This window comes from Larus michahellis, chromosome 1, assembly GCF_964199755.1.
Source record: "Larus michahellis chromosome 1, bLarMic1.1, whole genome shotgun sequence".
NCBI classification, from domain to species: domain Eukaryota; kingdom Metazoa; phylum Chordata; class Aves; order Charadriiformes; family Laridae; genus Larus; species Larus michahellis.
The window spans coordinates 38,948,991-38,965,432 of record NC_133896.1 but is presented as its reverse complement, the minus strand read 5'-3'; the positions used below and the strand labels follow the sequence as shown (position 1 = coordinate 38,965,432).

At 40.4% G+C, this 16,442-nt stretch overlaps 1 protein-coding gene across 1 annotated transcript; it reads left to right on the top strand.

The window, feature by feature from the left end:
* The first annotated feature begins 394 nt into the window (after positions 1-394).
* On the top strand, positions 395-3,930 carry IFNG (interferon gamma). Its single transcript, XM_074572643.1, has 4 exons — positions 395-517; positions 2,479-2,547; positions 2,912-3,091; positions 3,805-3,930. Exons 1-4 carry the CDS (start codon positions 395-397, stop codon positions 3,928-3,930), a joined length of 498 nt encoding a protein of 165 aa, XP_074428744.1.
* The last annotated feature ends 12,512 nt before the right edge of the window (positions 3,931-16,442 follow it).

Genomic DNA, 16,442 nt, shown 5'->3' with positions numbered 1-16,442 from the left:
CCACAATGCATACTCCTTAATCAGTGTCATAATTTCCCCCTTTTCCCCAACCACGTGTAAAAGAAACTTCAGAATCTGCCACGTAAATGTTACCCATTGACGAACCACTGAAAATTTTTCCAGGACCAAGCTTTAAGAAAGATGCTTTCGAGGGATTCCCTCGATTAGCCAAAAACGAAGAGTTCTTATCTAACACTATCTTGGCTAAATATACACAGCCTGCGATGACGAAATAAAAAATTTCAAGACCAGGTATAAATACCACTGACAAGCAGATGAAGTTCATTCGTCTGCTTTCTTCTAATAGAAGATTTAACTATTAGAAGTTGAAGTTCACCGCTCTTAGAACTGACATCTCCCATCTGAGCATTTTAACTGAGCCATCACCAAGAAAATGACTTGCCAGACCTACAGCTTCTTTGTTCTGTCTGTCGTCATGATTTATTTCGGACGTTTTGGAAATAGCTCATTTCTTGCTCAACTTCAAAATGATATAGACCAACTGAAAGCTGACTTTGTAAGTATGGTCTTCTACTGCATTTCTCTTCTCCTTCTGCTTGTACTTTAGCTATTGTCCAGACTGAAGCACAGCTTGACATACTCAATGTGTACCAATAGAGGGTAACCATGGAACAAAGTTTTTGGCTATAACTTTTTTAAAACAAGAATGTGGATGATTTCTTTGGTTTTTTCTAATCTCTTTCACTAACATGATTCAGTTTTTCAATAGTCATAGGTTAATGTAATAATTGACATTTATTTCATGGGCACTTTTCCTTTCACAAGAGCTTCTCCTAGCTCCATTCAGCCTTTGATTATATGGAATGTTTTATAACAAGAAATATTAATGCAATTTATGATGAATGAATGAATCTTGGTTCAGTTCTATTCCGATACAATTTACTTACGCTTTTTTGGTTTCAGGTTAGTAATGTTAATGGGGGATTTAGTAGCAATATAAACAAAAATGGAGAAGAAATTTTGTTCTAACAAATGCATCTGGTACTTATTATTTAGCAATAGTGTGCTGCCCAAAGATGGTTCCTACTGCTTATTCTTTTTCACCCTTCAGCCATTCTGCTTCCATGTCTGTGACTATGATCCAGCATGTGAATGTTATCTGGCATGATATCACTTCTTTTCATACAGAATTTTCGTAAATCCCTAACTGTAATGTTAATTCATCTACCTTCATCTAGGAGGCATTAAAGTACCTCACAGTTGACTTCAGCTGGGGTTAGTCATAGAGATAACAGATCCACAATAGAATCACTTCTAATTAACAGCTTTTATTCTAAATGTATTTTTGTTTTTTCCTTAAATGCATGAAAACAACTGCAAAAGCCTGCTCCAATTTCCAGCTCTGATTTTGTTAGAATTTTGTGCATATGAAGGTTGAAATTTAATAGTCAAAGAATCACCTTAGAGTATCACACAAAGAAGCCTAGTGTGCTACTTCAGTGTTTACAAATTGCGAGGAAACCGGATGTAAAATTGGCCTTATATCTTAAATTTGTCATTAGCATAGATCAGAGAGGTTCTCACTAGAATATAAGTAACTCTGCCGGAGAGATCCTGAACTGTGGTGAGCTTCTTACACTGACATTAAAAACTCTGGTCCACGGCAGGTGCTCCCAACCTTTAAGAAGAAGAGCAAAACAAGACTGGGCGATGTGCTCAGCATGGGGAGCCAATCAGCCTACCAGGTTTCTGTCAGCCTTTGCACTCACTGTATTTAAATTACTGAGCAGACAAAAAAGGAAATAGTGACTGTTGTATACAAAAAAGAAGAGAAAAAAAAAAAGACACACACAGAAGAGGAAATGATTCAGTTTACCTCTCCTTGGTTGGAGAATTATATTGCTCTTTGTTTCCTAGAATCTACCACAGTGCGTGGCTAACAACTCATGGTTAAAGTCTGTCCCTGCGAGCCTCAGTAGCCCACTACCCCTGTATATCCCCACTCCTGACTGTGTGCTACTGAGCTATTCTCCAGTTCTGTAGTTTTATAGTAAAGTGAATTTGTTCTTGTTCCATATGAGATTTTAGTAAGACTGGATAAATTCAAGGCCACAGACTGCATACTGGTGGACTTCGGCTTACCAGAAAACATGCCAAGATCATATCTGACAATTTGCTAGCCAGTCGCCATGCTTATGGAGTTTAATTTTCAGCTGCCAATAGCAAAAGTCGCAAGGAGCATTTGGTAAAATAGATGGTGCTAAATGTCTCTCTTCAGATGAGTTATAGCAGGAGAAGGCATTGAAAAGCAGACTAAATGCCATTTCTGGTACTAGGCAGTCATCCAATCCGATTTGGCGCTTAGTGAAGTGAAAGCATTGTAATAGCTTCACTGTAGTAGACAGGGGTGCAAAAATCACGTCTCTCTGGTTTTTACTGCTCATGTGAACAGAGAATGCAAATTTGCCTTGTGATAAGTATTGTTTGTATAACAGATATGTTTATTCTTTGTTGCAGAACTCCAGTCATTCAGATGTAGCTGATGGTGGACCTATTTTCACAGAGAAACTCTCGAACTGGACAGAGGTGAGTCAGAACCAGATATGACAAAGCATCTCAGGTGCTTTGCGGGGCACTTCTGGTACAAAGCAGCTCCCAGGGCCAGCGTAACCAGCTGGGGTAGAACAAACACGAGCACAGGCTGCTTCGGTAGCTTGGAAATGAGAAAACAATCCTCATAAAAATACTTCCCATAAGGGCCAAGGTGCTTTACACTGCACCATGAACAGATCCTGAGGTACAGCCAAGCCCGGGAGAGGAGCTGCAGTAGCTTCTTTATCACCCTGTTTCAAATGGCAGCGAGAACGCCTGCATGCAGTGTTTTAGCTTCGTTCATCTTCTTGCTGATGGGCCCTTATGGACCTTTCTTACTGACTGTATTTTTCAACAGAGAAATGAAAAAAGGATCATCCTGAGCCAGATTATTTCCATGTACTTGGAAATGTTTGAAAACATTGACAAGTCAAAGGCGCACGTCAGGCACATAGCCGAGGAGCTCCATACTCTGAAAAACAGCCTTCCTGACAGCTCCAAGAAAGTAAAAGACCTCATGGACATAGCAAAACTTCAGGTAAGGCTCTTCCTCTGCCTCCAAGGCTTATGACACTATATTTTCCATTTGAGATTTGAGTGTGACTCAAGACAATAATGGTTCAGTAACCCATCTGGTAAGCCCCGTCTGGCTCACTTCACACTGGAAAACCTAATGTTTCCAGCTGCAGGGGCTGCTGCGGGTCTGTGGTGTGGGGTGTTAACGCGGGGGCTGCCTTCCCCGGCTCTTGCCGACGTCTGGCACAGAGGTGCTGGCAGCGCGGCTGCATCGTCTGCCCACCAGAACTGCCACTGACACAGCAGTTTGTGGTTTAGAAATTGGGTGGGAAAGTTGTGCCCGCTACAGCATGCCTCCACAGGCTTTGGAGGCACTTGGCTTATCAAGTGAGTGCCAATGGCACGAACCATCAACCTCGGCAGAAGTCCAGAGCCAATACCCCAGTGTAGTTAGCTGCTTGTGAGTAACTCCTATATCATTGCAATAACTGTAGAGTAGCTCTGTTTCACGGAATATGGCTGTCTGTGGCAAGTTGCAAGGCAGCATAGAAAGCGGAAAACAAAAAATCTGTGACAAAGTAGCTCTTTTTTGTAGGAATTAAGTAGTAGAGTAAATGGAAACTGCAGATGTCCATCTGGTTTACCCTGGTAGCAGTGTAGCCTGTAGGACGATGATCTGTAAATAATTATAGCTCTGGCATGACCTTCATTCTGTTTGTTTCTCACTTATAACAGATGACTGACTTGAAAATTCAACGTAAAGCTGTGAATGAGCTGTTCATTGTCTTACAAAAACTGGTGGAGACTTCAACTTCTCACAAAAGGAAAAGGAGCCAGTCTCAGTGGAGGTGCAGATGCTAATGACATCATATGCCCTTTAGTTCTGAGTTATTGTGCAAATTTTGTTATGATGCACATTTTTTTTTATTTCAGTCTTTTTATTGAGTTTTTATACATTTATTTATTAATATTTAAGTATTTTAAAGAATTATTTATAAAGAAACACCAATCAAAGTATTTATACCTCCTACTAATATATAAGAAATGACTTTGTCTTAAAATCCTGTCTATCTGTTTTATGTTTGTTGACCTGAAAATACAGAATGAGGCAACGTTTACCCAGTTTCCATATGGAAATCCTGAAATGACATGATATGATACTCAGCTTTCCATCTGGTGCTGTCTTGAGCAGGCATGTTGTAAGATTAGTCTCATCATTCATCTGTTTGTCATGGAGATGCAAGCAGCAATATGAGGAAGTTTCTGTGCTCATAAAAACATATTCACATCTGCTTACTTCTAAGCATATCTAAATCCAACTTAAGAAAACAGACATGCTTAAAGATAAGCAAATGCTTAAGCACTTTTCTGAACTAGGGAATTGATGGTTAATTGCTGGTAATTATTGTTATGCACTGAAGTTACCAGGAGGCCAGGCTACTTAGCAACTCCAGGAAACGTGACTAACTCTATTGCACTGACTTAACTTCAACTCACTGATTTCAAGAAATTCTGTATTTTTTTTGTGCTGAATCATTTAAATGTGTCTGATGTAATTTTATTTATTTGGAGGTAGTAGTACGGAAGTTTTTATCTCAAGGACTATATTTTTGTACTGGAATATTATTTAAAACTTTGAATTTCTCAATGGAAACTTTCTGAAATTTGGATATTAAATAATAAATAAATAAATAAATACAGTGTGCTTGTATATTTATTCACCAGAATTTCTGTGAAAAGTAGAATGCTAATCTTGCTGTATGTTGTCACAAAAGATGGCCCTGCCCAGATATATAAAAACATATTTTATTTACTTCTTCCTGTCTAAATCTGGCAGAAGGGTCTAAAATTCCCAAGCTCTTCAAGTTCTGCTTGTATCTGGATAAGGAAACATCATTTTGCTTATAAAAAGGCATTGATCATTTGAAATTTGTTGTTACTCTGATTTAAAATAAAAGGCACTTCCTAATTTCCCTGCAAGTCAAAGTTCTGGAGTCTAGATCGAGGTCAGCCCACCTGCTGGGCTCTCTGCAAGTGGTACAAGCTGGAGGTCTGGGGCTGCTCAGGCTTTGGCTGTTCTCAGAGGCTTGGGTTTGGGCTTGTGGAGGGGAGCTGGTGGGGCTTCCAAATTCTCAGGTGCTCAGGGGCTTACCAGGCAAATTATCTGGGGGCAGACTCATTGGGCTGACTGGGACTGGGGATTCCTGCCAACATGTGACATCCAACTCCAGCCTGAACTTAGGCTGAATCAGCAAATTCCAGAAATAGCACTCCACCGAGCACAAAGATTAGTTGTAATAAGCCCAACAAGTTTAGTTCTAATTGTTGCAGCCCTTCCTACTCCTAGGGGTCCAGTTGTGTCCCCTGGTGTAAGAAACCTTCATTCATATCCTTGTTTTACAGTCATAACAAAGTGAGTCAGTAGTCCTGGAGACTTGAACTGATTTTGAAGGAAACAGCTGTTCTTGTTTGTACTCATCACAGACACGCATATGCATATGAGATGCAAGTGAAATAATGCTGTGGGATTTCTCCCGTTCCAGGACCAGACATGAGAAGCCTCAGTATGCATTTAACATAGGCAATGTGTTCTGTGCACATGCTCTCTCATGGGGTATTACTTACAACAGACTACCTGTCCTCCAGGAAAGCAAAGCCAACTCTAGCAACTTCTCTTAAAAAAAAAAAAAAAAAAAAAAGAAAAGACAAGGAAAAGGAAAAGAAGAAAGAGAAAAGAGAAGAAGAGAAGAGAAGAGAAGAGAAGAGAAGAGAAGAGAAGAGAAGAGAAGAGAAGAGAAGAGAAGAGAAGAGAAGAGAAGAGAAGAGAAGAGAAGAGAAGAGAAGGAAAAATGAAAAACCTGACGGGCAAGGTTAAAGTTTCATTAGCCATTGGCAGTGACACAGTGAGCCTCCTTACTACTCCTGATTAAATTAATACTCTTTTTTAAAAAAATTATTATTTATTTAAAGACAGGACTGGTAAGGAGTTACTTTATTAGACTATAAACTGAAAAGTCTACAGTCCTTCCACACCTTGCCAAAGGGGTCCATGGAAAAACAATTAAGGCTGTTGCTATACATCCAGCAGGTTTAACATTTACCCATCCATCCTGCTTTAGTTGCGTGTACACAAGTCTGTGCCATTTTCTGTGCTGTGCTGTCCCATCCCATGCATTCCTGCTGTTACTCTGTTAAATCTGTCTCAAAACAGCGAGGGTTGTGGGGGGAGGTTATTGTCCAGTCACATAATTTCCCAAGTTCTTCTCATCCTAGTGCTGGCAAGCAGAGGCAGAGAAATAGGGAGGGAATGAGCAGCTGGGAGATGCAGTAGCAGCTGGCACTGACAGTAAAACGTGTTTGTATGCTCTGATTTCAGCAGTTTGGTGTTTTTTTTTTTTATTTGTTTGTCTGTTTTTCATGTCAAAGTATCCTTATTTCCAAATGGAATTTTTCAAAGCATCTTTAAACCTTTCCTGTTAAATCCGACACTAGGCATTGCAGAGATTAACCAGTGCTGTCATAGTTACTTAACCACTCAAAGGAATCCAAATAATTTGTTTCTCATGTTGGCCTCCGCCTGAGTTTTCCCTACTCCGTGTAAGTCTGTGAGACCCATTTCTACAGGGTGCTTAAGACAAACTGCTGAACTAATCATTCCTCACTTTGCTCTGTTAATGTGATACTAGTGTTAGAGAAGAACATCAGAAAAATCCATCTCCACAAGACCACATTTTTCCCCCTCAGTTGTATACCATACAAATGAGGTGAATCACTTTTAACATGAAAACATGCCTTCTCTTCTCTTATGTCCATGGGAGTCCTGGATCTCCTCTTCTATGTCATTCCTCACTATATCCAAGTGAGGAAGGCACTTCCAGCTAAGCTGAATTTAAGTGTGAAATGTATTTTAATGGCTACCCTAAATACTTCCACAGAGAAACATAGCAGAAGCATTGGATGTTTTTACTGAAGGTGAGTGCAATTTTTTCCAGCTACGCTAACTGTCTGAAAAAGAGAGTTAATAGATGTGCATGCACGGGAGCGAAAAGATATTATCTACTCTCTTGTAGTTAAAATCAGAAAGGGGAAAAATCAAAAGAAAAGACAGGATTGTCTCAGAAAGTCACTGTGGTTTATGCATCACTTCTGCAGCATATTGATTCTGCTCTTACTCTCTATTCCTGCATGTTATCAGCACTGATTTTAATCTGCCATTTTATCGCCTTGTGACTCAGTATTTTGAAGTCCTTTAATAGTTCTTTGCAGCTGGACCTCCTCTCTGGTATCCTGAATAACTTAGTACATCAGCAAACTTAATTATGAATATGAATAACTAAGTTAATATGAATAACTTAGTACATGAGCAAACTTAATTATTGCACAGCTCTCCCCATTTCCCAAATTGATCATGGCTACATTAAATGGCACAGGCCCCAGGCAAGTCCTCTCGTGCCTGAACCTGCTTAACTGCAAAACCAAGCACTGATTCCTACCCCTTATTTCTCATTTTTTAACCAATTGCATATTTATGTGAGGACTTTCTTGTAAAGTAATAGCTTAACTTCTTTGGTAGCTTTATGGTGAGACTCACTGAGATTCTTTTGAAGGTCCGAGGACATGCTATTTGGCTGACCCTTGTCTGTATATCCACCGGCTCTTCAGTAAACTCGACTATAACCAAGAAGTGCCACGAAAGACATATTTACTATTGTCTTGTGCACCACATTTATCCATGGGCCTACTCTGTCTCGGTATTGCGTGGTAGGGATGTCAGCTTTTACTGGTTTGCAGTGTTCTGGGACTCCCCTGAGGCCTTTTAGGAAATTAATAGCCAACAAGGCCACTTTGCACTTCCCTGATGTAGGGGCAGACCCAAGAGCAGGTTATATCCCCCACATCCCACAGTCTGTAGTTCAGCTGTTTCACCCTTGAGTCCTGCAGGGCTCCTGGGTAAAGACTGTCAGCTCAAATCTGCCCTTGCGGGCACCATCCTCTACTACTCTAGGAGTGACCGTGGGGGTTTTTTTGGTCAGTGGGAAGCAGGAATAATAAAACAGTCTAAAAAGTTCTGGAGGCTGATAAAACCCAAACCTGGCAGACGGGTGTGGGATTTTCAGCCCAAAATAGCTCTTCATGCAAAAACTCTCACCTCTCTGCTGTCTTGTGTGGGACAGAGAAGTGATAACAGCAGCTTTTGTGATGCATGCGATGTATGTAGGCTGCTGAAGTAGGTGAGGAGCAGCATAACGGTCTAGCAACAATAACAAATACCACTTTTGGGTGTGTTATGTAGCAGCTGGTCCTGATGCAAGATAGCAAGATAAGGCCACCCGTCTTCCACCTGCCTCTTTAAGTTTTTTCTTTCTGAGGCTCCTTCTCACAGTGAGCAAACTCTCACTGGAAAGCAATAAGGAAGGTCTATGCCAAAAATTTACCTGCCGAAGTAAGCAGGGTAATTCCTTGATCCATGGCGAAACCAGCTGTGTTTGTATGGTGGTCACATCACGCCGAAGGGAAGCCAAAGTGAAAGAGGGCTCAGTTCCTGTTGCACAAAGGAGGCAGGAACCTCCTGCACCACTCCATGCTCACTGCTGCCTCACAGGCAAACGTGTTGTTTGTGAGACTTCCCCCTAAAGCACAGGTCTAAGATGACCTTGGCCTTACAAAACAGAAAGCAAGGCAGTCGGGTAAACCTGGTCTCTAAATCAACCCAGGGCTGTGGGTTATTGCCACTCCAACACCTTTTGATTGCACTCATTTAGTGTTTCACAGGATCAGGTCCTGTACAGAACTGTATTTCCTTTTAAGTTATATGTCTGCTGAGCATGTGGAGACACACAGCATGCACATCCAGTACTATATACAGTTTTTGGTCAATGATACATACAGGGTTATACCATTCGGAGATGGTTGAGGATTTCTGTGTGTTCATGGCTGGATACGCTATTCTTTCCAGCGTGCTGCCTATAGATTCAAGCTTGTAAGGAGCTGACAGTTTTCTGGAAGATGCTATTAATAGGAGCAACTGACACTCAGTACTTCTTCACAGACTGGATTTATGTTATTAAACAAGATGCAATAAAATATGTATGTCTATTTGCATAATCATTTCCACAGAAAAGTATTCTTGAAAAGTCTATCATCATACAAAATGAGCCCAAAGCCAACGACACTTTGAAGGAAAGTCATTCCACAACTCACAATTTTATGTTATCCTCAGGCTGTTAATGTCACCAGTGGTAAGGAAATTCCCCCCCACTCACCCTTCTTATAGTCTCCTGAAGGTCAAACAACAGATGTTGCTCACTGGCATCCCTCCCTCTGGGGCATGCACAGCTCTGTCCTCAGTCCACTTTCATGTCTCCCTGCATTATCGTCCTCTGTCCTCCTCCACAGATTACTGGTTGCATCCTCAAAGACTGCAGGTGTCAATGATTTACGTTCTTATAAGAACAAATTTAGACTTACCATATTAGCCTTATATTTAGATGGACCATTGAACAGAAACACTACGCAAATAATGCTTTTCTGTCAATAAAAAAAATATTTTGAGGGATTTATAAAATATTTCCTCCTTACTTGAGCTGTATTTACATGACACGCTATTTCAAGGAACCATGACGTTAAATTGAGTGGTGTAACTAATGTTTAGAATAGTTACCTCGATTGAAAATTTGGCTACCAGACTAAGCAAATGCTAAAGAACTTGGTCTTACCCAATCTATTGCAATGACCATGTGCAGTTCTTTACTGTCTCTAGTGAAAAGCCCGTCAGATGCTGTTCACTATAATTCCTCATGCAGCTGGTACCGCTTGAGGTTTCTGTTACGGGTTGATTGGTTTAGAAATTCACACAAATCAATAGAAAGATTCCTTCTGATTGAAAAGTGATCTGAACTGGGTAATTGGGTTTTGGGTATTGATATAAGGCTTTCCTATTATTTTTACCTTGAATTGTGGGCCTGTACAAATGACTCTAATAAAAGAAAGACTATAGAAGAAGTTGAGACTTTAGTATAGATCCTGCACTTTCATGATTTTGCATCAAAAAGAACCACCAGTGTTCACATAATTTGCGGAGAATATTCCTGTATTCCCCAAATAGTCTCAAAATTCCTCACATTTACACCTGGTATACAGTCTTGAGAATGAAGTATGAAGAATGAAGGTTGCTTCACATTATCAGAAACCCACTACACACCATAAGCTCTATTTAATTTGGATGATTCGGCCTTGCAGTCTTTTGGTTCCTGAATCATGCTTCTCTTTTGGCCACTCCAGACACTCAGGTAACACCTTTTACTTAATGCTGGAAAGATTTTATTACTCTTTGTAAAGCTAAGCTGTTTTGGTTTCAATTACAAATAAATGTGCTAAAGTCCTTTCCCTCATATAGCCCAGTAGAAGAATGTTTGGGAAAAAATGGCTGTGAATTCACGGAAGTGCCATAATGTATTGATAAATGACAAAATTCTCAAGGTACATAAAATACCAGAAAACGATTAATTTAAAACGTGTACAGTACTTTTCAGAGATTTGCAGAAAATATATAAAATGCTGTCATTTTCCCTATATCATTCATTTGCTTGTTCCTTTAGTTCATAGATTAACAGAGTTTAAGAAAAAAGATGTACGAACTAGCAAATTGTTGAGATTTCTTATCTGAAACAAACAAGCAGTGACGAAAGTCCATATGTTCTACTCAGCTGGTGAAGTCCATGTTGCCTTTCTAGCAACTGTTTTTTTTCCACAGACTTTGTAAAAATTATTTTTTTCTTGAACACTGCAAAAACCAGCTTGGTATATTTCTGAGGTGGTATTTGTGACAAGTGGCTACTGACATGGATATAAATGGAAAAAATTATTCATTTTAAAACCTTGAACTAGTCTTAGTAAGCTAGCTCTTCATTTTCAGAGAGTTCTTATGAATTCTAAAATTACATATAGACCAACCGCACGAATGCTACATGAACGCACTGTAGGGAAAGAACAGCAATTAGAAGAAATTATGCATTTGTGCCTGTCTCTCCAAAATAAGATATATACAGATGTACAAAACAGATAGGTTTTAACCTACACAAAGAAAAACAGAGTCTCGGATGAAAAGTAAAAGTCACTTTAGCTACATAGTTTCTATCCAGTGACAGAAGTTACTTCCCAATAAGCATTTCAGATGCCATAAAAAAAATAATTAAAAAATATTACAAAACCAAATATAATTTCATTTTCACTTTTTACAGAAATGATGTTTGACCACCTGTGGAACCCTACCGAAAGCCCTGTCTCAAACCAGAGGGGGTCTTTGAGGACATGGGAAGAGCTGCCTGACCTCTGTACTCTGACTAGAGCCAAGGAACAGCTCTAGTCCTCCTTCTACAGTTGTGCCCTTCTACAAGGCACTCTTTTTATCCATACAGCACTTTTCACACATTTTTTATCTTGTTAGACCGTGTACAACATCAGTTCATATATTTTCAATCTTACTAAGCCATTTCTATTCCAAAGGGGTGTTTCTGATAAACTTTCTGAAACTGTGTGAGAAAATGGCTGACAATACCACAGAAATTTCAAGAAGATGCCTTTAATACTGGATAAACTTCTCTTTGGCTTATTTGTCAGCATGACCTACCATTTCCAGGACAAGGCACTTATGTGCATTTCTCTGCGGGGCATTTCTGAAAGCACAAAAAAGTGATGTGCCATGGATCTTGGGAAGTACCAAGTCAGGATCTCCATCTGAGTCAGCACTTGCCTCCGGGTGGGACAAAATAGGAAATACATCTGCCTTCCCCCTCTTCCCACATGGAAAACTCTGCTCCTGTTGGTGTCTGTACCTTCCCAGCACATTCTCTGGCCTCATAGTTAGAGTGAATGAGCTACAGCTGAACATCCACTTAGAGGTTCAGGTGGAAAATGACCAAGGTTTTGGACTGTTTTAATTTTTCTCCTCTGTCTTTGTTTCTGTTTCAGATTTCCACTGCTTTCCCGTGGCTTCTTTGTAACTAGACATTTTTCTCTCTGGTCATCTGGTCCTCTTTTTCTCCCACTCCCAGGAAAGCTCTCTGATTTTTACCCTGCTTGGCCCTTTCCAGACCCCAACCTTCCTGAGTCGACAAATAAGGCCCAAACTCATCCCTTCTCACAGATCTCTTTTCAGGACCTACTGCTTCCAACAAGGTGTGACACAGATAATGCTGGCTGAGCACAAAGGAAATCTTTATCAGATGAATGTATGCGTGTTTGTATTAATACATGCATGGCTATTTTCAAAAAAGCCCAAACCACTCTTTCTTCACCCGCAGCCCCCATATCTTAAGAAGATTGCACACCATTCACCCATGCACTTTAACTGTTTCTAAAAATAATTATTTTACTTTATTATGACCACCCTCGTCTTCTCTCTATTCTTTATTCTTTTTTATCACAATGACTTGCATACTGGGTTTATGAAACTTAGTAGCACCTTGTGAGCTCCTATCAAATACTGTTAGCTCATTTAGTTGAGATGATACTGTTATGTTCTGTCCCTTTCGTCTGTTATGGTATCCATTAATTGGAGAGATTCTTACTCACCCACATAAGAAACAATGAGTCTAACAATTAAGTGTAGGAGTTTTACTTCTTGTCTGGTTCTTTCTTACCTGTAGCTATTTGGTTTTATCTTCATAGGAAAGTCTGTGGGTTTTGCTCCTTTTTACTGTTATTGTTTTCTTCCTGGTAGTTATTCTCAGTTTGTCTCTATTTGAGTTAGAAGAGACCTCCTGTACAATGCCTCCCCAGCCACAGGAGTATGAAAAGACATATATAACAAATTCAGCATCAGAGTAGCTTTTGCTATTCAGACATATCAGCACAAGCATTGTTACTGTTTTTCATCTTCAAGGAGGACTGAGAGGGGATATATGGCATGGAGTTTAAAAATGCCTGGCTGAGGGTTAGCCCAAGAGGAAAGATGAATTTCCTTTTCACTTTAGCCCTGCTTTGCCACCCCAAAGTACAAGCGCACATTTTATCTTACTGAGAGATGCACACACTCACGTAACTTGCACAAAAAACAACTTTTCTGCAGCAGAATTAATTCATTTATGCTTAGCACCTGGGCTACAGACTTGGGTTTAACCATTAAATGAAACTGTTGACAAGGAAATGCTAGCTTTCGTGTGTTTGAGAGGGCTGTGGTGAGGGGAAGGTCTGTAATGAAATTCTGCAGAAGAGGTCCAGCGCAGTACTACCATCTCATAGCCTGGTTTTGTATCACCACATGTGCCTCAGAGTGCCAGAGGCAAGCCCAATTTTCTTCCCACCAGACACACCATTTTAAGAATTGCTGAGCTGTGTGGACAGAAATTCATCTCCAGACCGAGCAAAAAAGGACCTGCCAGGAATGTTGCGTGCAGCTCAGCTCCAACCCCCACCTGCCTTCAGCTTGCACAGATGGTTGAAACAACAGAAAAACAAACCATAGACCTCATGAAATGGAAGGTAACTGCTACCCTGGCTCCCAGAGAGGCAGAGCTCAAAGGAGCCATGGGTTCTCCGCACATCTCTAATACACAGAATTACATACCTGCTCCTGCTGGACCGCTTGCGAGTAGAGATGGTCAAGCCAACTGTAACAATTTTGAGTGAACAAACTTTTATGAATAAGAGGAATGAATCCCACCCTGATCTTACTCAGTTGTGGTCAAAGCTAAGCAGTGTGCACAGTTCACAGCAAGGGAGCAAAGAGTTCAAACACAACGCATTAAAGTAGCACTTAAATCTTGCTTAAGTGCTCTTTGGTGTAGCTGCTTGTAGACAAAAGGGCACTAAATTAGTCACAGGGCTATTGAACAAGTTGTCTGTCTGACTCATAAAAGCAAATTGACAATAAAGTAATAAAAAATATGGGCGACAAAAAAACAGTTTGTGGTTACTCTTCCAAGATAGTAAAGAAAACAGTGAAAAGGAGTGTCTAACGTCAAGTCAAGAGTGATTATTACTACTAGGGCATAGAGAGAGACTGTATCACCTATTGATTGATAATGCTTTACAAGCATTAAAATTAATGGTTCATATTCTTTAAAAATCAGATTTTAAAAATTGCATTAAAATAGATATCATCCATGGTAATTAAAAATTGTCAGACACGTTTGTAACTGCAGATGCAGAAGGACGGAGCAAACGAACGCCATGTAAATGGATTCTCTCAGCTAAAGAATGAGAAGGAAAACATGGCTGGAGATGAACGTGCTTAAGCACAAAGCGATTGTGAGAGTTCACCTCACGGCCGTGAGTGAATGGAGGAGCACATCTCAAGTGAGCCTAGCCAGGGATGGGTACCCATGAGGGAACAGGTCTGTGGTTTCCTCTCTGGGGGACTGAGGAAGGTGGCCTGAAGCTCTGGGGTCACATCCTGATGCAGGCCGATTGCCGTGATCTCCTTTAATGCTGCAGGTGAATCATCACCTCCACAGCCGAGGGGTAAATCAACCCCATTTCAGGGGCTGCTACTGAGGATGGGGAGTGTGTGTGAGCGTGTGGAGCATTACAGCATCCACACCTGGTGCCTGCTGCCTCAGGAGAGAATGAGCTCATTGAATGTTTCCATCCAGCTCCTCAAGCCTTCCTCTCCTGCCCCTACATGTTCTCCAAGGAAGAGAACATTTTTCCATAAGTGAGAACCTATACAAATTGATTTACTCATGTTTAATATCTTACACTAATAAAGCAATTTATGGCTGTAATTTAACTAGTTCTGTATTTCCTAGGCTGGCTTACTCGTTTGCTCTTGAGCTGGAGTGGTAATTACGTGTATGACTTCAGCTGGAAATGACTCATTTTCACATCTTGAGCAGCTGTCACTGCAGCGTTGGGGTTACTGTCCTATAGGAAACCTATTTGCTGAGCAAACAGGATTCACAAGAGATGACAAACAGGACTGCAGAAACTGTAGGAACAGTTTCATTATTCTTACAGAATTTTAGGATTTGTTAATTTACATTGTATAAAAGCTAAATTTTGTGCCAGAGCTTACCTAGCAAGACTCATTTACTTTTTTTTTTAAGATGGAATCTGGAGTTTCCTAGCTGGAGCCCTGGGTCACATTGTTTTGTTGTTATCATTTTTGGGAAGGGTGGAAATAAAAAGGGAGCTTTTTTTCTTTACTTTCTTTCATTCCAAGTTGTTTATGCAGTACAGTTAGATATTTAATATTGCACTCATATTCCCCTTCTGATAGATAGCAAGGTAGATACCTCAAAGTGAAGGTAACAAGACTAGTGAGATCATTTACAAGATAAATTCATAGGTACAATGGTAACCTTGGGAGGTTTGCATTTCACTTCTCCACTCCCCCCTTAATGAAAAAGTTTTAGAAAATACTATGGATTTACTGAATTGGTTATTTCTGTTGGCTAGAAAATTTCAATTTCTTGTAGTACTTTTTGAATTCCTGAGGCAAATGGGCTGACTTCGTGTTCTGCGCTTTTAGATACAGGACTTTCCAGCTAGAAGCTGTTAAATCTTCTGGTATTCTGCTTCAGCTTTACACTGTAGGGAAACATGATCAGGGTGCGCCATATGAGGCTAACCAATTTCCCCATAGCAGAGCTCTCAGTTCTGAAAGGGGGTTTTCTAGAAAAAATATCTAGTGAAACCACAGGCTGCTCCTGAGTCTTGTGCATACAGTATGCTGTGGGGTCAAAGGCACAGCGATGACTTCGTATTATGAGCACAACCGCCTCAAATAAATGCACTCTTTATCCAGGGAGCTGCTACCAAAAATTTCAAGAAAATATATGAAAAATGGTAGGTCTGGTAGGACCCTGGTAGGCCTCATCCACTTGTGTACACACATTTATCTCAGCGGCTTTTGACTGAAACATGGTAGCACAGAAGTTAGAAGACCAATGGCCCTATAACACTTTTTTCCGCAAAGTAAAACCAGTATTTTCTGATAATATATACCAAGCCAGCAGACGTGTAGGTGAGTGAGGAAACTCCTGTCCACTTTCTCATACTGCTGGAAACTGGACACCATCAGCCTATAAAACAACCCAGATCTTTTCTTAGAAATCATGTATAACCACGATATCATCTAATGTATGAAGCAGCAGAAAAATGGTCTCCAGATAGAAGACATCTCTGCAATGCACAGCAGATGAGAGGGAGGGTAAAAAGCCATGCCAATGCATACAGGTAGGTTTTGACTCAAAGGAGAAAGGGAAATCTGCTGAGAGATGCGGTGGGGATGGCTACCTGTTTAAACACACTGAGAAAACTAAGGGTGAAACATCTTGAAACAGCGTAAAAAAGAAGACTGCATTGCTCAAGGTCAGAAAAAGGGTGCTTGAGTAGAACAAGAATGAAAATGAAGATACAATAAAAACCTG

What these genes read in the sequence shown, in the direction of transcription:
- IFNG (XM_074572643.1), top strand. Translation starts at nt 395, where the DNA reads ATGACTTGCCAGACCTACAGCTTCTTTGTTCTGTCTGTCGTCATGATT. An exon ending in ACCAACTGAAAGCTGACTTT is followed by an intron (nt 518 to 2,478) that starts GTAAGTATGGTC and finishes TCTTTGTTGCAG; the next exon opens with AACTCCAGTCATTCAGATGT. An exon ending in TGGACATAGCAAAACTTCAG is followed by an intron (nt 3,092 to 3,804) that starts GTAAGGCTCTTC and finishes CACTTATAACAG; the next exon opens with ATGACTGACTTGAAAATTCA.